Below are 19,825 nucleotides of genomic sequence, written 5' to 3'. Positions count from 1 at the left end.
CTTATAATTATTTGTGCAATTTTAAATGCAATGTTGACATAAGACTAGTTAATACTTCCTGCATCATTAAGCCAAATACTCAGCTATCACTGACACCATTATTATGAAACTGAGATGATAATATATTTCTTTCTATCTTAGAGGATGTATACTATTTTTGCAAGATGGTTTTATATTACAACATCTATAGCTGAGGTGCTTTGATGTCTATAAGATTTCTCATGGAAACAGAGAACTCTCAGTTTGTAGAGTACTTGGGAAGTCACAGGAATATGATGCCTGTTGAATGGTTCCTCAGCAGAGAGGTCAGCAAGAGGATAGGGCCTTGAAGAATTGAGCTGAAGCTAGAACTGCTGCAGCTCACAGATTGTGCCTTAGTGATCTGCTGATAAGGCATTCATGGGAGGCTTATAAGGATCTCAGTGGAGCTGAAAGACTGCTTATAAATCTCCCCAGGCATACAAAGTGTTATCAAAGTGATACCTTTTATGGATTTAACCTGTAATCTATTTTGTTGCATCACAGGCCTATCAAATCAAAACTTAAAGGTATTTACTAGCCACTCTGATTCATCCTCTTCTAATTACATTCAATCATGAGAAAGCTTAGCAAAAAAAGTGACAAAATATAATTAAATCAAAATATAAAAAGATACAAGTTCCATTATTGGAATAAAAATATAAAAGAAATATTATTTTTCATGTTAGTATCAAGAAAAAAATTCTATAATAAACTAAAGAAATGTTTCCAAAAGAAAAATCTTCTACAGAAAATTGAATTGTATTCACATAAAAGTTTAGAATCCTTTCATTGGTTATAAAATGTTCATCATTCCAGTTCTGGTGTCCCCATCATAAGAAGGACACAGAGCTGCTGGAGGGAGGGCCACATATATGATCCAATGTCTGGAACACCTCACTTACGAGGATAGGCTTAGGGAGCTGGGGTTGTTCAGCCTAGAGAAGAGAAGACTCTGAGGGGACCTTTAAGCTGCCATCAAATACCTGAAAGGATCCTACAGGAAGGCTGGAGAGGGACTTTTCATAAGGGTCTCTGGCAGAGGATGAGCTGAGATTTAAACTGGCTCTTAGGAAGTTCTCAAGTGTGAGGGTGGTGAGACTCTAGAATAGGTTGCCCAGTTAGGCTGTGGATGTCTCCTCCCTGGGGGTATTCAAGGACAGGTTGGATGAGCCCTTGAGCAGCCAAGTCTAGTTGATGTCTATGGTCCCTTCAACCTGAGCCATTCTATGATTCTATGAAAATATTCATCAACTATTCATAAACACTTCACTCAGGTGTGATTATGTTGTCTTGAAACCCAAATGTCAAATTTATTTACATTTTTGTTTTGTATTTGAAGGGTGAGATACTTACCCAAAGAAAATATCACGGAAAACTCTGATGGCACAATATCCTACATGCTGCCTAACGCTGCTCGTTTTATACCAGACATGTCTGTTGGGACAGAGAATGATACCTTCACGTGCCTCAACCTTGCTGTTGTTGTAAGTAAAGAACTAAAACCTAGAGGAAATAGAGGAGTTACCATTAGTACTACTGAAACCACCACAGGATAGGTTTCCTCTCTATGAACTTAGATGACATGAGTGTCAGCTATACTGAGGACAGCTGTATTACTGTTTCTAAAATAAATAATAGAAAAAGCAATTCTGAGGACATACTGCATACACAGTAAAGTTTTCTTATATTCCCAAGGTAATTGACTAGTTCCTGTCAATGGAAGCATAGTCATCGCTTTGGATGGGATGTACCAAAAAGCATCCTCCTAGTCAGTTTTAGAGTGGGAATGAACAGTTTGTGAATGGATTCCCTTTATATGTGAGGTACAGCATGAACAGTGCAAGATGGATTTGTTACACTCTTTCCACAATTTCCTCAGTCCTGCCTGGCGGGGGAGGCTGTATTAAATCCCATGCCTGGTGTATGCATGGTCTCGCTGTCCCCACTGCTTGCTCACCATGGTGCCCCTTAGCACCACTACAATGGCATTCCCTGAGGTTTCCTGTCCTGCTGAGACCTTGTTCTTCAAAGAAAACCACAAGTGTCCCCACATGGGGTCCAGGTGATTTTGTGTTGTCAGAGGCTGTGAATGTTTACCCTTGACTGACCTTTCTAGTTTTCATATTTATATTCATCCCTGATTGTTTTGTACTTACTCTGTGGTGCTGCATATGAGTGTTCAGGACCACTGTGAGAGTGCAGTGAAGAAATGATTAGTGTCAACATAGTACATAATCACAGAATCAGTCATAGAGTCTTCATAGAATAGTTCATGGTGGAAAGGACCTCAAAAGATCATCTAATCCAATCTTTTCTGAGAAAGGGAGCCTAGCTGAGATTTTATAGCAACCTGTCCAATTATACCTTTAAAACCTTCAATGATATGGACTCTGGGACATTTCAGTGATTGGCTGTTCTCACTGTAAAATGTCTTTCTTCTGTCAATGTGAAACCTTTCCTGGTACAATATATAGCCATTATCCCTTGTCTTCTCCATGTTGTTTCTGAGGCTCATTTGGGTTTGTAGCCACCCTTTAAGTACTGGAATGTTGTGATGAGGTCCCCCTGGATTTTCTTTTCTCTGAGGAGAAAAAGCCTAATAAATAAAGGCAAATGATCTTGTTCAAACCAGATATATTCTGCCTGTTTTCTAACTTAGACCAACTTTTCTTTTGAAAAGCTATTCTTGTTTCCTACAAAGTCCTTCATGTCACAGTATTAACACTGCTCAGTTCCCATGCTTTGGACCATGTAGGTCCTTATGGGTCTAAGCATAGACTCATGTCTGAGAGCAGCAATGTCAGAGGAAATGGGAGCAGAGGATCCAACTTCCATTTTGCTGCTCAGAGACAAGCTGATTTAAGCCTAAATTCCCAGAAAGACTTTGACTGACCTTGTTTGACAGCAGTGACTTCAGTCAGATGTCACCTTTTGTATCATAACCTTGTCATCAAAATACTCACAAGGGAATTCAGAGAGATGTTTTTCACACCTTCCTAGCCCTGAGGGGACTCAGCTCACATCTCCACTATCTCATAATCTTTTCATATCCATGCTTTCAGGTTCAGACATATGCTTTGAAGTTCAGAGAACAGCTGTCTGCATTCAAGTTCAGACAAAAGTTGAGACGGTTAAAGGAGAGGAAATGAGAGCAAACAAGTTTCTTTCATTACTATGCTCATGTCACTAAGCACAAGAAGATGGCCCATTAACAGGCCTGGGCTGAGCAGTTGCTTTAAGAGAATCATTTGGGTTTTATACGATTTACTTATCAAAATTGTTACTGTTTCCTGCTTCACCAAACAGGCCAACATAGATCATTTCTGTTTGCTTTTTAATAAGCTATTAATTGCCTCTAGGGACTTGACTTAGTGTTTATGCCCCTAGGAATGTTTATTACAATTACTGCTGGTAAACTAACATTATCTTTTATTGAATTAGGAAAGATTATCCATTACTCAGAATTAAATCTGCCCAGAAAGGATGTGTTTGTTGCAAATATGTCTTCTTACTAAGTAAAGAAATAATGCACTTGGTCAGTTTTATGCAGGACACGGTTGTATTGCAGCTAGTATAACAGTAAATCTAAACCATTTATCTAAACCAGGAAGTAACAATATGTGTATATTTTTACTTACATGTTTATAGTGCAAGTGAGTCTGAAGAATATGTAGATGGCAGAAAAGAGGTAGAAAACCAGAACTGGTACAACCCGTGTTATACAGAAAGGGATCTGAGATTATTGCTTGGAGATACTCAAAAGCCATCTGGCCATGTTCCTGGGCAACTGGCTCTCAGCTTGAGCATGGAGGCTGGACTAGATGGTCCCTTCCAATCTCAACTGTTCTGTGATTAGGGACCATCTAATGAATTTATGTAAACAGTAATGAAAAATTATTTGCATTTGTATAAGTTATGCCCAGTAATTTCATTTTTTTCCTTTCCTTTCCTTTCCTTTCCTTTCCTTTCCTTTCCTTTCCTTTCCTTTCCTTTCCTTTCCTTTCCTTTCCTTTCCTTTCCTTTCCTTTCCTTTCCTTTCCTTTCCTTTCCTTTCCTTTCCTCTCCTCTCCTTCTCCTCTCCTCTCCTCTCCTCTCCTCTCCTCTCTCTCCTCTCCTCTCCTCTCCTCTCCTCTCCTCTCCTCTCCTCTCCTCTCCTCTCCTCTCCTCTCCTCTCCTCTCCTCTCCTCTCCTCTCCTCTCCTCTCCTCTCCTCTCCTCTCCTCTCCTCTCCTCTCCTCTCCTCTCCTCTCCTCTCCTCTCCTCTCCTCTCCTCTCCTCTCCTCTCCTCTCCTCTCCTCTCCTCTCCTCTCCTCTCCTCTCCTCTCCTCTCCTCTCCTCTCCTCTCCTCTCCTCTCCTCTCCTCTCCTCTCCTCTCCTCTCCTCTCCTCTCCTCTCCTCCTCTCCTCTCCTCTCCTCTCCTCTCCTCTCCTCTCCTCTCCTCTCCTCTCCTCTCCTCTCCTCTCCTTTCCTTGCCTTTCCTTGCCTTTCCTTGCCTTTCCTTGCCTTTCCTTGCCTTTCTTGCCTTTCCTTGCCTTTCCTTGCCTTTCCTTGCCTTTCCTTGCCTTTTCTCTTTTCTTATCTTTTCTTTTTCCCTTCCCTTCCCTTCCCTTCCCTTCCCTTCCCTTCCCTTCCCTTCCCTTCCCTTCCCTTCCCTTCCCTTCCCTTCCCTTCCCTTCCCTTCCCTTCCCTTCCCTTCCCTTCCCTTCCCTTCCCTTCCCTTCCCTTCCCTTCCCTTCCCTTCCCTTCCCTTCCCTTCCCTTCCCTTCCCTTCCCTTCCCTTCCCTTCCCTTCCCTTCCCTTCCCTTCCCTTCCCTTCCCTTCCCTTCCCTTCCCTTCCCTTCCCTTCCCTCCCCTCCCCTCTCTTCCCCTCCCGTCCCCTCCCCTCCCCTCTCTTCCCCTCCTCTCCCCTCTCCTCCCCTCCTCTCCCCTCCTCTCCCTTCTCCCCTCTCCTTTTTCTAGAGGAGTGTTAAAGTAGAAACTTAGCTTACAGTATGCTGCAACTCTGGAAACTAGATTTGACATAGCTTTCTTGCAGTCAGTCAATGTTATGCTAAACATTAATTTTATTGCTGTTGTAGGCTGCACCTGCCTTGTATACAAACACTTTTATACAGTTACTATTAAACACTTGGATTAAATCTTCTAAGTCATCAATGCTGCAGAACAGAACAGTGAAAGAGCTACTGTGGGGATACAAAGATCCTTTCTTAAACAAAATCCCCTTCCCCGTGGACCCAGTTCTAGGAGTCTTCTACCCGGTAAGTGAAAACAATGAGGATGCAAAGCCAAGCCTCCTGTGAATAAACATTACATCAGCTCCTGTGAGGAAGATAAATCTGAAAATGCTACAGTCTGGATGAATACTTCTAACTGTTATTCCTTTTTCTTTGTCTGTTACAGTATAATGGGACATCCGATGGACTTTACAAAGTCTATACTGGGACAGAAGATATTACAAAAACAGCAATAATTGAAAGCTATAAAAACAAAAGGTATCATAGCATTGTACAATTAAAAGCTGTACCTATTTTCAACGCATGGCTTTTAAGGCTTGATTCACTAAGAGCTATAGATAAATGGGAAAACTTCAGCAATTCAAAGGAAGCTGGATCAAGCCCTGGGTTTAGCAAAATCACCTCTCTCAGCTATTAATAATTCTATTAGGAGCTGGGATTTAAACCATTATTGATTCTTTGTTACAAGTAGTTTTGTATGCTTAAGTAGCTAGATCCTTTATATACTGTTCTAATGCATCATAAAGTTTATCTGAGTAAATGAGTGAGCATCCCCATCCTCTGACTTTGCAAATGGGTCAGGCTTATACTGGAGTAGTTATGTTTATCAATACAGGTAATGAGATGAATTACATGGTGTAACATACTACATGCAGCATGACTCTTTTTTTGTCTTAAAGGAATCTTTCATTCTGGGAAGGTTACTGCGATTTGGTTAATGGCACAGGTGAGCCTATAAAAGCTTTTTAAATCTTTAAGACGTCTTGATATTGCTTGGAATAATGAGATACACCATTTAATTCCCCTTGCTTTGACAATTCTATATTCTGTATATTAATTGTATAAATAAATATGAACGTGTACATACTACCACTATTACCACAGAATGTTAGGGGTTGCAAGGTAGCCCCAGAGATCGTCCAGTTCAATCCCCCTGCCAAAGCAGGGTCATCTAGGGCATGCTGCACAGGAATGCATCCAGGTAGGGTCTGAAGGTCTCCAGAGAAGGAGACTTCACAACTTCTCTGGGCAGCCTGCTCCAGTGCTCTGTCACCCTCACCATAAAGTGTCTCCTCGTATTGAGGTGGAACTTCATGTTCTATCTTGTAGCCTTGTTCCTTGTCCTGTCACTGGGCACCACCACCAAAAAGAGCCTGGCACCTTCTTCTTGACACCCACCCCTCAGCTATTTATAGACATTGATAAGATCCCCTCTCAGCCTTCTCTTCTCAAGACTCAACAGCTTCAGTTCTCTCAGTCTTTCTTCATAGCAGAGATATTCAAGTCCCCCAATCATCCTCACAGCTCACTGCTGGACTCTCTCCAGTAGATCCCTGTCTCTTGAATGCGGGAGCTCAAAACTGGACACAGTGTTCAAGGTGTCATCTCAGGAGGGCAGAGTAGAGGGGGAGGAGAACCTCCCTAGACCTGCTGGACGTATTTTTCTTAATGCACCCCAGGATGCCATTGGCCCTCTTGACCACAAGGGCACATTGCTGTCCCATGGAGAACTTCCTGTTCAATAGGACTCCAAGGTCTTTCTCCACAGAGCTGCTTTCCAGAGGATGACTCTTAGTCTTTACCGGTGCCTGGTGTTATTCCTCCCTAGGTACAGGACGCTGCACTTGTCCTTATTGAACATCATGCATATCTGTGTTACTATATATATATTATACATTATTGCATTATAATATGCTATACATTAATTATGTAATAACATTATGCATTATAGTGGCATTATATATATATTATAGATAATACATTATTGTATTTTATATATACATGTACACACCCTCTCTTCAGCTAAAGTGGATGTGGAAGAGATAAAATTAAGGAATCCAGCTTTCTGTTTCTCTTAATTATTTTAATGGTACAATAGAACTAATAATTTTTTCTTTCCTACAGCAGTGGAAAATTATCTTTACATCCTAATAATGTACATTCATTTGCACTGTTGAAATATAAATTTAAATAAATAAGAAAGGACAAAATTTTTTGTACTAAAATATGCAAAAAATTGAAGTGGCAAGGGAGAAGGAGTCAGACTGGTCATTTGGAGGCCACTGACAAATGAAATTGGATGAAGAGGAGAAGTAGTTTACTTTGAGATGAATAAACTAGAGAAAACTTTCTTGAATTTGCTTTTGGAATGGATACAAAAGTAGTTGAATTCTTGAAGTTGCATTTGATATTTTTCTTTTTTTGATGAGTGAAAGTGCCACTGTGAGGACACTAGAATCTGTTGAGTTGAGGCTGCAGCTTTCATTGTTGAAGTCTTCAGTGAGCCAGCATCAAAATAAACCAGTGCTTACATTTTTTGCAATTTTCTGTGCTGCTTTACCTGTCATAGATCATATTCCTTATAACCCAGAGCATTTGGCAAGTTATTCTGGAGTATGTCAAATACATCACAAGAATCTGACTTTCCAAAAGTGTGTGCATGAGGATAGATTAGTTCCTAAACTGTGTCATTAATTTTATAGGAGGCAATATTTTCTTTGGTTCTGGGGCTTTCCTTCTTTCTTATAGGGCCTTCTTCCCAGGATCAGGGTTTTGGTTTTGAGTCTTCCCCAGCTGATGGAATAAACATACTCAGCCAACTAGACTAAATGCTTCAGTACATGAATATATGGAGATTTTCCTTGTTAGCAAAGGTTATTGAACTGTTTAGAAGAGCAGTGTGGCTGCTAAGAAGAGACCGTGTGTTTAGATGAGCAGCAGGTTTAAAAAGTCTTGTAAATGTGAGAAATTCTCCTAATCTTGTAAGCTTTCACATCAAAGAGCAGCATGTATAGTATAAGTAAATTTCTAGATAAAAATGTTAAGCAGTATTCTTGTATGGGGCTTGAAATTAGTCCATGTTTGTAAACTCTCCAAGACTGCCAGGATTTAGAAATTGTGTGTGTCTAGGATAATCTTGGATCTTCTTTAAGTAAAAATGCTTCTGTCAGCAGTGGGCAAGAGGCAGTATGTAATTTAGCTTTCTTGCTCCAGCCAACTAGATGCAAAGATATCACAGATGTTTCCAGTCCTTTAGTGATGGCTGCTGACTAAGAAACTAAACAGAAATTGGGGTAAGAAGGAGCAAATGTCCTGGTTAAAGTTTTGTTACAACACCTTGCTTGGGAAAGTGGCAGAGAGTACTCTTACTTAACCCTGGATGCTTGCAGTACAGAATATGCATCTGAACTAACTGTCTGTGTTCTTTTTATAATGAATGGAGAAAAAGATATCACCAAAGTGCAATTCCTCTGACCTATTTTGAATATCTAACATGGAGTGAGATGCATTGTGCCCTAGAATTTCCTTCTCTCCCATTAGCTACAGGGGGTATCTCAGCTTACAAAGAAGAGGTCTGCTTCAGCAATTTTTGGTGAAAAAAGGTTTAGCGTTGTTTATTAAATAGCCAGTTTTGAAATCAAATCTGTGTTTCCTGTAAGCATTGAGTGTCATAACTGCAGGTGTACCAAGCACCCCTAAATAACTGCATTAACCTTGAAGAAGTAGCAACAGGCTTGTATTAAGCAGCATTTATTTTCATATCCTTTGTTTTTAATGAGGTCATTCCTTCCCATCTGGAAAAAAAAAATAGGTGCCATAACTTATCTGCCTTTCAAAGCCAATTCAGTCTTATCTGTGGAATGCCTGCCACAGTGCAATAACTTACATAAATATTTTCCTCATAAATGACTTGTTTTGTTTACCTTTTTCACCTTTTATAGGAAAGTAACTGCTGAGTATATAGCTAGAATTCAAGCTTGTCTTCTAAATGGAATTGCTTCCAAAGCTCTTGTTTGGGTTTTTTTGTTTGTTTTTTTTGATTCACAGACGGGTCATCATTCCCACCATTTGTTAAGAAGAATCAGGTACTGCGCTTCTTCTCCTCTGATATTTGCAGGTAGGCTGTGTGGACACATCTGCATGTGCCACCCAAATGCTCTCTTATTTCAAAGGACATCTGCATTGGCTCTGCTTAGGCTCAGGTCACTTAGGCAGTTAAGCATAAACATTTCACCTGAACACACATAAATTCATGAGCTGTACCCATGATTCAGAACCTGATTCTACCACCTTTATTTGTGTCAAGTAGTGAGCTATTTACGGTGTATTTTATTTCAGCCAGCCACAGAGGTAAAATTCAGGAATATCTGAATATCTGAGCTGTATAATTCAGGAATATCTGAATATCTGAATATCTGAGCTGTTACAGATCTGTGAAAGACATTGAGGGCCACAAGACTCAAAGTCTTGAGCATTTTTAAGATCAGAACCCTGCTTAGGAACTGGGGTTGTTCAGACTGGAGAAGAGAAGGCTCTGGGGAGACCTAATTGCAGGCTTCCAGTAACTGGAAGGGGCCTACAAGAAGGATGCAGAGGGACTGTTTCCAAAGGCCTGCAGTGATAGGATGAGGGGAAATGGTTTGAAATTTAGAGAAGATTTAGGTTGGATGTTAGGAACAAGTTCTTTGCCATGAGGCTGCTGGAACACTGGAACAGGTTGCCCAGGGAGGTAGTTGAGGCCTCATCCCTGGAGATATTTGTGGTGAGGTTCAACAGAGTTCTGAGCAACCTGCTCTAGTGGAGGATGTCCCTGCTGACTGAAGGGGGTTTGGACTAGATGTCCTTTGGAGGTCCCTTTCACCTCAAACCATTTTTTGATTGTTTGATCTTAGCAGGCAATAGGTACAGTTGGTGCCATTTAGATCCATAGTCAGCATTTCTGCAGAGCATCATCTATGCAGAACAGGATGTTCTGTCATACACTTGACACTCAAAATTGTTTTCTCACAGGATATTTTAGCATATTTTAATTTTATGTATTTGCAGATAAACAAACCTACTTAATACACCCCACACTGATGGCTTTTCAGCCTGTTGATTCTGCTGTGGCTGTCCAGTGTCCCTCAGTTCTCCACTAGGATCACTGAAAGCAATGTTAAAAGATTTACAGTGCATCACAGTGTATTGACTTTGGGAGGCTTGACCCCTTTATTTATTTTGCTGCCTGGAAACAGCTGCTTCCTTTTAACTAGATTTAAAGTGGGCTATTTGCTTTGCAGATTGTTTGTTTTTAAAGATCACTGTTTTTACATGAAAGTTTTTTTTTTTTTGTGCGTGTGGAGAAATTGTATCTCTAAATTGGAAAGCATTTCACAAGTCATTGGAAAGGGAATTCTGTGCAGAGGAGACATGATAGAAGTCTTTGGATTGATTGCACACAGTTTGAGAGATCTCTCTGGCCATTTAATTCTCACTATTAATGACCAGTAATAGTTGTCCAAAGGTTGTGCTGTAACAGGGTCATGGAAAAGGTTTCTGTCCATGTTGCAAAACTCAGAATGCTTCTTTTAGTTGGCTGCAATACAAAGTCTTGCTGTCCTGGTTACATTGCTGTGTAACAACCGTATCTCAGTATCTGTAGTTAATGTATCCAAAAGAAACTTAAGTGGCATTCTGATTCATATGCAATGAAATAAAGTTCTATGAAGAATATTGCCTGCATCATAAAACTTAAATTAGTATCCTTGGGTCAGCAAAAACCTACAGCAGAGATGAGTTATACTGCTCAGCATCTCTACTGTAGTCTAGAAACTCTCCAAAATGTCCTAACAGTGTTGTGTGTAGGGAAAAGAGCTCTTAAATAATTTGTTAGTTTTGCATATATTGTTTATTAGTAGTATTTTTTTTTCTGTCTTGTATGCTGTTGTGCTCACCTCTGAGCTTTTGTGAGGGAGTGACATATTCTCCATGACACAGGAACACCCCTACGAACTCTGAATAGGGATCCTGATCACTGGATCCCTGTAATACCTAATTTTTTTTAAGAGGTAGTTGGGTGATCCTTAGGCAATATTGCCATGAATTCAGATTTTTAATTCAAATGACTGAAACGTGTTTCTCTTTTATATTCAGATCAATCTACGGAGTTTTCCATAGCAAGCAGAAAGAGAAGGGAATCCCACTGTATCGTTTCATCGTTCCTCGTGAAGCGTTTGCTGCACCTGTTGAAGTTGAAGACAATTATTGTTTCTGTACAGAAAAAGTCTTATCACAGAACTGCACACTAGGTGGACTTCTAGACATTAGTGCCTGCAAAGGAGGTATAGTAGTGGCACCACACTTCCAAACAAGCCATTTAGCTGGGGAGAAAGCACACGTCTTTCAGCTGAGCTTTATTTTCAGATCCAGGACATTTGTTTGTCTGTGAACTCTTCCACAGATTGCATGTGAGACCTTTCACATTTCTGCAGCCTTGTTTCCCAAAATAAGGAGTATAATAATTCTGTATTTTGTGTAGCACTTTGCAAAATGGTGTTACCTGCAGATATCTGTGAAACTGCAGGAATGCATTAACAGAAAAGAAAGGAGGGGACACTGTGGACAAGCCAGAGATGGTCACAGTCCTTGTATTTGTGATAATTCAAACACGGGGGGAGGGGTGGTGTGTGTGAGGGGGTGGGGGAATGTATGTGTGTGATGGTTTGAAACTGCCTTTTTAATTTTTCTTTGCAAAGTTCAAGCACAGAAAGTGAAAGAATGTAAATAAGTCACTATTGGGTGTAAGAAAGCAAAATAACGATTGTTCTAAACACTTCCATTGGATAGATAGAAATGTTTAAGAACTATTACCCAAAACAAAGTAGGCATTCTGCACATTCTGCGTTCGGCAGTGGGGGCAGTTGCTGGGCTGTCTGGCTGCTGTTTCTTCTTCTCTTCTGGCTGAAGATAACACACTGACCTTGGCAGCTAAGTTAACAACTTTCTGCTTTAGCTAACTCTGCTTTCTGCCAGGGGGGTCTGGGGGGGAAGCCTCTGGGAGAGAGGCCCCTTTGGGAAAGTTCCCCTTTGGGGGGAAGCAAAAGGATCTTGGTTGTGCTTTTCTGTTGATTGTATATATTTGTAAATGTTGTGAATTTTGTATATTTGTATATAGCCATTGCATTTCATCATAGATTGTAGATTTTGCTTGTAAATACAGGTTTCATTTGCTTCCAGACTGAGCTAGCCTGGTTATTGTGGGTGGGGGGGAATTTCAGTTCACACTGACACAATGTGTGTACACAACTATGCACACATACAGAGACTGAGAGAAATTTCTTGCTTAGTTTAGCATCAGTATAATAAAATTATATATATATACAGAGTAGACATTTGGTGCAGCGTGGACAGCATGGGTTCACTTCAGGCTTGCTTTCTACTAAAACAAGGTTATGAAGGTGGGGAGAAACAGTGACAGCCAAACCCTCACCTCATCTTGAAACTGGGAGCTCTGCCAGCTGCACAGTGTAAGCACAGACAAACAGGCTTTGTAACCACAATTTATTTCACCCTGTAAATTTTCTTTGTGACAGTAGAATCACAGAAATGCTCAAATTTATTTTTTGGGGCATGGAACTATTTTTATGAGGATTGTGTATCTATAGAAAAAAACTGTTTTCATGGAAAATAGCCTAAGATCAGCACTGAAACAAAGCGTAATTATCGAAGTAAGTTTTTTGTTGTTGTTTTTGTGGTTTGTTTTTTTTTTCAAATAGGAAGACCAGTATACATCTCTCTTCCACATTTTCTTCATGCAAGTGAATCTGTATTGCATGAAGTTGAAGGCTTGAACCCAGATGAGGAGGAGCATGAGACATATCTAGATATAGAGCCTGTAAGTCCAAATATTTAATAACTGTAACTCAGTAAACTTGCAATGTTTAAATTTCATTGCAGTATAGAATAGGTCTTTTGCCAGAGGGATGAGCAGAAGATACAATATTTTCTTGCTTGCTTTTGCAAGATCTGCTCATAAAAGTGTTATGTTTTAGCAGCGGAAATTTAGAGGAGAACCTTTTCTCATTCGGACCTTCATAGTTTGGAAAATAAATTTTGATTTTCCCTTATTGGGAACATGGGATTAAACAAATCCTTCAAATTTAGAAATATGCTTTTCTATGACCTTGAAGTATTTTTATTACAGCTCTTATTTTAATAGCCTCAAATTTTACTTCTAATTCTTTACCAGTAATTCAGATTGCTCCTTTTAAGTGTATTTACCAAGGTTTTCTAAATTGTGTGATGAATTATAAGGCTTCAAAATTTTCTTTTGCTGTGAATTTTTAATGAAAAAGTAAAAATTCAGGATTTCTCACTAAATATTTTTACTCGTATAAATTTACAGTTGAGCTATGCAATGTCAGTAAGGAGATCTAAAGTTAATACTTTGTTTCACCTTATTTGGAATACAGACATCAACCAGAATTTCCTAAATTTAACATGAAATTTTCAAGAATTACATCCTGTCTTGTTTTTGTGGAGGACAAAAGGAGTTTGACCCTGTGCAAGTTACACATCCTTCTTATAGAAAATGAAAAGATAAATATTACCTGGGTGGAAAATACCCCCCAACCTAAACCAACATATATTTATATGAAACTTTTCATGACTGATTAAGTATTTTTAACCTTTTTTTGATCTTCTAATTGTCAGTTATGAAAGTAACTCTAGTAAAGCTGCAAAATCAGAACTTCTATGAGAAATGAGGCCCTTAGAAACATTAAATTTTCATAAAAATGGAATCCTTCAAAACATACAGATAAAAGAATACCTGGACACAGTCCAGATTCCAGGCTTAGGCATTCAAAAATTTAAATTAATGTGTGGGGTTTGTTTTTGTTTTTCTTTCTTTGTTTTCTGTTTTTAGACCACTGGCTTTACGCTACGATTTGCAAAAAGGCTGCAAGTAAACCTCCTTGTGAAGCCTGCACCAAAAATAGAGTAAGTAATACTTTGCTATTTTGTTTTTAAAGACTTTTTTTTTCCAGGAGGAATGATAAGTCTGTAAGAGGGTTTCTAGAAATGGCTGGAAAAAGAAGGAATAAAAATATTTTCCCAGAGGCTTTTTTGTCTTTCTTGCAAAAGTTTCAGTCATAACTTCTCAGAGAACATAATTTTCAGCCAAAGAGTGCCTTCTTGAGGAAGGCACTGCAAAGTATCACAGAATCACAGAATGTTAGGGGTTGGAAGGGACCTCAAAAGATGGAGACCAGCCTCCCTGCCAGAGCAGGATCACCTAGGGCAGGTGACACAGGAAAACATCCAGGCAGATTTGGAATGTCTCCAGAGAAGGAGACTCTACAACCTCTCTGGGCAGACTGTTCCAGGGCTCCAGCACCCTCACAGTGAAAAAGTTTTGCCTTATGTTTATGTGGAACCCTCTGTGCTCCAGCTTACACCTGTTGCCCCTTGTCCTATCACTGGACATCACTGAGCAGAGCCTGGCTCCATCCTCCTGACATTGCCCTTCACATCTTTATAGACATGAATGAGGTCACCCCTCAGTCTCCTCTTCTCCCAGCTAAAGAGTCCCAGCTCCCTCAGCCTTTCCTCAGAAGGCAGATGTTCCTCTCCCTTAATCGTACCTTAACACACATTGGATGTCCTCACAGAAGTTTACAAAGCAACATTACTAAACCATTACATTCTTACAACAAACATCCTTATGGCCATGATGACGATGAACTTGGAAGGCAGAATGGATCTTCTGTAATAAATCGAGCTCTGTTGCTAGATCACAAGGATTGATGGGTCTCCAACTGTTTCTTTTCTCTTCATTGGCCCAAATGCAATGTACAGACACGCATTTTAGGATTTTGTACATCTGGCCAGTGAAAACCACCAAGATCTTCAGACCCTCCCACCAACACCTGGAATGGGTTACCCAGGGCGGTTGTGGACGTTCAAGACCAGGTTGGATGAAGCCTTGAGCAGCCAAGTCTAGTTGAGAGATGTCACTGCCTGTGGTGGGGAGGTTGGAGTGTATGATCTCTGAGGTCCCTTCCAGCCTAAGCCTGTCTATGATTCTTTGATTCTTTCTGACTACCCACATATGAAAGATGTGACAGAAGGGTGGTTGCCTGATATGGACAATGGCTGTTATTAATTGTAGGGGTTTATTTTTCAGCACAAAACTAAACTAAAAAAGTACATCTGGAAGGTAGAAATGTATTTAGAGGGGAAGAAAAAATGCTTAAATAGAGACTGGACTTTTGCACCAAACTAAAAATAACATGCTGATTTTATTTTCTCGTTTCAGAGCTTTATCAAAAGTTAACAAATCTTATGTCTTTCCTATTCTTTGGCTAAATGAGGTTAGTATATTTTCTGTTAATCTTCACTGTTTAAAATAAAATGAAAAACCCTTGGCCTAGGATTTTCAGTCTTGGTGCCCTGAAATTGGGCAACTGAAGTCATGGTGTGATTTGCACACAGCAAGAATATGTTCTGCAAGTGAAGGCTTGCATGCTTACCTCTCAGTGACATCTTTTTCCACTATTTCAGACTGCTGTTATTGGTGATGAGAAAGCAGAAATGTTCAGAAAAAAAGTCACTGGTCCAATCTACTTTCTGAATGTGCTGCAGCTGTCATTACTGATCGCAGGTTCTGTGCTGTTCCTGGCATTCATGGGTTCCTACTTTGCATGCAGATCAAAAAAATTAAAATAGGTAAGTAAGCACTAATGGATCAGTCCTCAGCAGTAATAATTCCTCAGGGTTTCAAGAAGTTCAGAGTCATTACCTATTTAGCTGTCCTTTTTCAAGTGCTAGTAAATTTAGCAGTGGTTTTGTGGGAAATCATCCAGCTTTAATATTTTTAAATTCTCTTCCCATCCTTAATCTTTTTGGATGCCCTTCATACACTCAGGAAACAGTGCTGGGAATTATATCAGAAAAACCAAGATTTTTTAATTCCAGAACACAACATGATTGTTGTGAGTTCATGAAAACAGATATTTTATCCCAAACTGCTAAACCATGCAGAAGTGTCCTCTAACCATCTTCTCTGGGACAGAGGCCATACAGCTGCAGATTCAAATGCTCTTCCATGCCATACTCCTATCTGGGGTTCAGAGAACCCACTGTAAATGACATTTTTTATTGTGTGTTGGATAGGACTTCTCAATTCTTACTCTCAGTTATGCATCGCTGTTATGTTAGTCTAAACGTCTCCAGAACATACCTAACCCCTTAAGACTAAATATACTCCCATGGTGGGTGGAAAACCCAAGTGATGGGTTGATGCACTGACATCTAGGGAAACAAACACATTTTTTGAGTGATTACATGAAGTGAAGAGACATTAATGTTAGGGTGTAACAGTAGTAGTAAAGAGACGTTTTTAAGATGAAGACTTAACTCATCACATGCTGAATCCGCTTTTATTTCATGACAGGTAACGAAAGTCTTCAGAAGTACTCAATGTTCAATTGAAATTTCAGCCAAGTAGCATGTTAAAATTCAGAGACAAAAGGTATGGTCCAAGGCACAGCCAGTCCACATGCTGTGGAATTCAACGTGCTTTTCCATTTTGAGAAGACCAGCTAACTAACCCAAACAGGCTGATGTTTCCAAAGTTCATGTTTTTGACATCACTAAACAGGCCACCATGGAAACTATGCTATCAAATATCTCTGATTATTTGAACCTTGTTACAAATTTTAAATGACATTCAAGCAGACCAGAGCTGAAGTGCAGTTGGATTTTAGTCTACCTTCTGCCATTTATGCAATTTGCTACTTTTTTTTTTTCTTTTGGGATTTGCAAGACAAAAGAAAGCTGTTTGCTGATGTTCTGTCTCTGAGCACAGCCTGGGAATGACAACACCTTTGAACTCGTGCTGTGCTCTAGATTCTTTCATTGAAATGTTTATGTTCTGTCAAGGAATGGAAGCTGCTGTAATAGACCTGCTCTCTGTCCTCTATTCAGGGATGTGAATTGCATCGAATGTGAAGTTTATTATGTTAAGTTACTAACTGTAATACACAAAGTTAATAAAAAACTTACTAAAATATGTGGTCTATACATTTTAAGTGGAGCTGGCTCATAGATAGCCACAGTCATTCATATGTTAGTGGAGCTCATGAACATTTGGCTGCACATCTGTTTAGTAATCTGAACAACTCCTTAACTCCCAACCTGCTCCATTGCTCTTGCTTCCTCTATGCTTTTCCTCCTGGCTCTTGCTTGAACACCAGCTTCTACTCTCCGCTAACACCACTTTGCCCAAGGCCTCCCTTAAAGGTCAAAAGAAGATATTCCAGAATGTTCTAGACACAGGAAAGACTGATAGTGATTTTGGTCAAACATCAGAGCGTTCTGCTTCCTTGCTATAGAACAACATAAATGAAAACAGATAGCCCCAATTCCTTGCTTATGTTTGTAATTGAACCATCTGCCACAAGGAAATTTGTGCAACCATTTGCTTAATGCGGTGCACCAGCCTCATTAGAGCAGGTAGCAAACACTACCATCTGCATGGATGGTTTGCTTTTTTCATTCAATCTGAATGCCATATTTTAGAGATGAGTGTTAATGGGGCACATATTGAGTATTGTGGGGTCTATTGTTTTCTCATAGACTCACTAAATTCAGAATGAGAGGCTAATTTCAGTACTTTCTAAGATTTTTTTCCCCTCAGATATTCTGTTCCCTTAAGTAAGAGCTGCAAAGAAAAAGGAAAATTAATCATAGCCTGGTGTTTGAAAATAATGATACAATGGACTTAAAAACCAAAGATGTTTATCTTGGTAGTAAAGGACTGTAAAGGACTGTCTTTTGGCTGAGAATCTTTAGTAAGGTGGTTTTACCCTTTGGAAATAAAAGGGAAAACCCAATAGACTAAAATACTATCAATAAAGCTAATAAATCACAGTAATCCCCAAAGATTATTCTTGAAGGCAAGGTCTATGTGGTACCTAGCTGCACGCTCTTTTTCCAGCCACGAGCTGGAAATGCAGAGTTACAGAGCAGATATAAAGAACACATGAGACTCAGCAGAAGCTCTGCTCACCTAGACAGCCTGTGCATTTGATTACTCATGGTGCTTGCTAGTCAATAAAAAACAAGCCCTTTTTGTCATCTCCACATTATTGCTTGGTTCCCATACTAGTCTGGGGACAGTCTGACACAACTGAAGCTATCCCTAGAATCTTATGGTTCAAGATCTGACCCAAAGTTTTTACTCTAGAACTAATCTTTTATGCCAAAATCTGTCATAGAAATCTTTTCATGAAAGGTAACAGCAATGCTTCTGTTGTTTTTGATACACAAGCATTTCATCTTTGTCTTCTTTGGCCACTGACTACAAGTTAGTATTTGCTTTGCTAGTGTTGTCTAGTGCAATGTGGTGCTCCAGCAGGAGCAATTCAGCAAATTAGGCCATGATTTTAACTGTCTCAGGGCCCAGTTTTGCATTCACACGAATGGTTTGTTCATCTGTGTACTCTCATTGATCTCAATGCAGGTTTGGACTTTGACACTGTGTTCAGTACCTAGAGTACACTTGAATTAAAATTAGTGATTATTTTGTCCAAAGCATCAGTGTACAGTTCTTAATTCATGTTAATAAGGCTAATGTTCAATATTTACATTTGTTCAAAAAATGCAGGATAAACATTTATTAGGAACGTTAATGAACTCAATACAAATAAAATAGAGCTCAAGCTCTTCTTTCTGTCTAATTGTAAATAAAGTCTTCTGTGCTGAATAATGAAGTAGCTGTGTTTCTTTTCTTGGCATTTTGGGTGTTTTTCTAGAGATTGGTTTTATAAACTGATGAATAAGGAAGCATATGGCTAGCCTTGTTATGCCATTGTACTCTGGCACATCACAGCTGCCTAGAAGTGCCTATCACCTTGTCCGGTTGACACACGATATTTAAAAATCCTGGTGACAAACAGCATTTATCCTGTGGATTACAAAAAAGGGGGGACTTTGTGGGCAGAGCTGAGACAAGCATGTCTTGACTGAAGTAATTCTAAATCAGTCTCAGGAAACCAAGCTCAGAGAGAGACCTGTTTCAACTGCCTAGAGCTGAAGGTGTCAGCAGCTTGGTGTTACCATATCCAGCAGCACATTTCAACACACTTGGCTGGCTCTGCTAGCCTGGCAAGTCTAGTGAGAGATGACCCTGGCTATGCTCACACCTCATGTTCTCCAACTGCCCCAGGTGCACATGGGTGAAAATCACTGGTTAAAATCAGATCTGACCCAAGATCTAACTGCCCACATACTTACACCCCACAGCAGGTGTGCCAACTCATGATCTCTAAGTGTAATTAGTCTTTCAAAGCCTTTCTTAAAACTATTCCTCCCACCTAGTGTACCAGTGTCTAAAGTAACATAAACATGCTGTCACACCCTGAAATAGATGATTTGTATTTTCTTTATTCTTTTAACTGAGAGACCAGAAAAATACTTGTTACATTCATGGATATATACAGGGACAGTATTTAAAATAATAATAAATGTAATAAAATGTGTTTACAGGTGTTTCCCCCCCCCCCCCCCCCAGTGGCCATATAAAACCAAGAAACAGGGAGATAAATGGCTCAAGCTTACTAAATGTAAATTGCATTTATAAATTGATGCTAATAATTTTATATTCCCTTTTTCTCCTTGTTGCTCTGTAGTCACATCCTCTCCCAGCTGTACCCAAAGGAGCCAGGGCCTTAAAGCCCACTCACCAGTGCCAGTTTGGGACCTTTCTCAGCTCTCCTAGGAAGACACTGCAGAGAGATCTGGACAGGT

General features: G+C 39.7%; 1 protein-coding gene across 2 annotated transcripts in view; it reads left to right on the top strand.

Annotated features, from left to right (window-relative positions):
* CD36 (CD36 molecule) overlaps positions 1-18,776 on the top strand; it is a 33,957-nt gene extending 15,181 nt beyond the window's left edge. For both annotated transcript variants that reach the window (XM_054399957.1, XM_054399956.1), the window contains exons 4-14: positions 1,361-1,505; positions 5,099-5,278; positions 5,421-5,512; positions 5,935-5,981; positions 9,083-9,152; positions 11,168-11,355; positions 12,790-12,908; positions 13,941-14,014; positions 15,333-15,387; positions 15,578-15,742; positions 16,470-18,776. In XM_054399957.1, the coding sequence (XP_054255932.1) occupies positions 1,361-1,505; positions 5,099-5,278; positions 5,421-5,512; positions 5,935-5,981; positions 9,083-9,152; positions 11,168-11,355; positions 12,790-12,908; positions 13,941-14,014; positions 15,333-15,387; positions 15,578-15,742 (1,135 nt within the window). In that variant the 3' untranslated portion in view covers positions 16,470-18,776. The remainder of the gene's footprint in view (positions 1-1,360; positions 1,506-5,098; positions 5,279-5,420; positions 5,513-5,934; positions 5,982-9,082; positions 9,153-11,167; positions 11,356-12,789; positions 12,909-13,940; positions 14,015-15,332; positions 15,388-15,577; positions 15,743-16,469) is intronic.
* Positions 18,777-19,825: the final 1,049 nt, after the last annotated feature.

This window comes from Indicator indicator, chromosome 3 (assembly GCF_027791375.1).
Source record: "Indicator indicator isolate 239-I01 chromosome 3, UM_Iind_1.1, whole genome shotgun sequence".
NCBI lineage: Eukaryota > Metazoa > Chordata > Aves > Piciformes > Indicatoridae > Indicator > Indicator indicator.
Note: the sequence above shows the minus strand (reverse complement) of the source record. Positions and strands in the feature narration are given on the sequence as shown.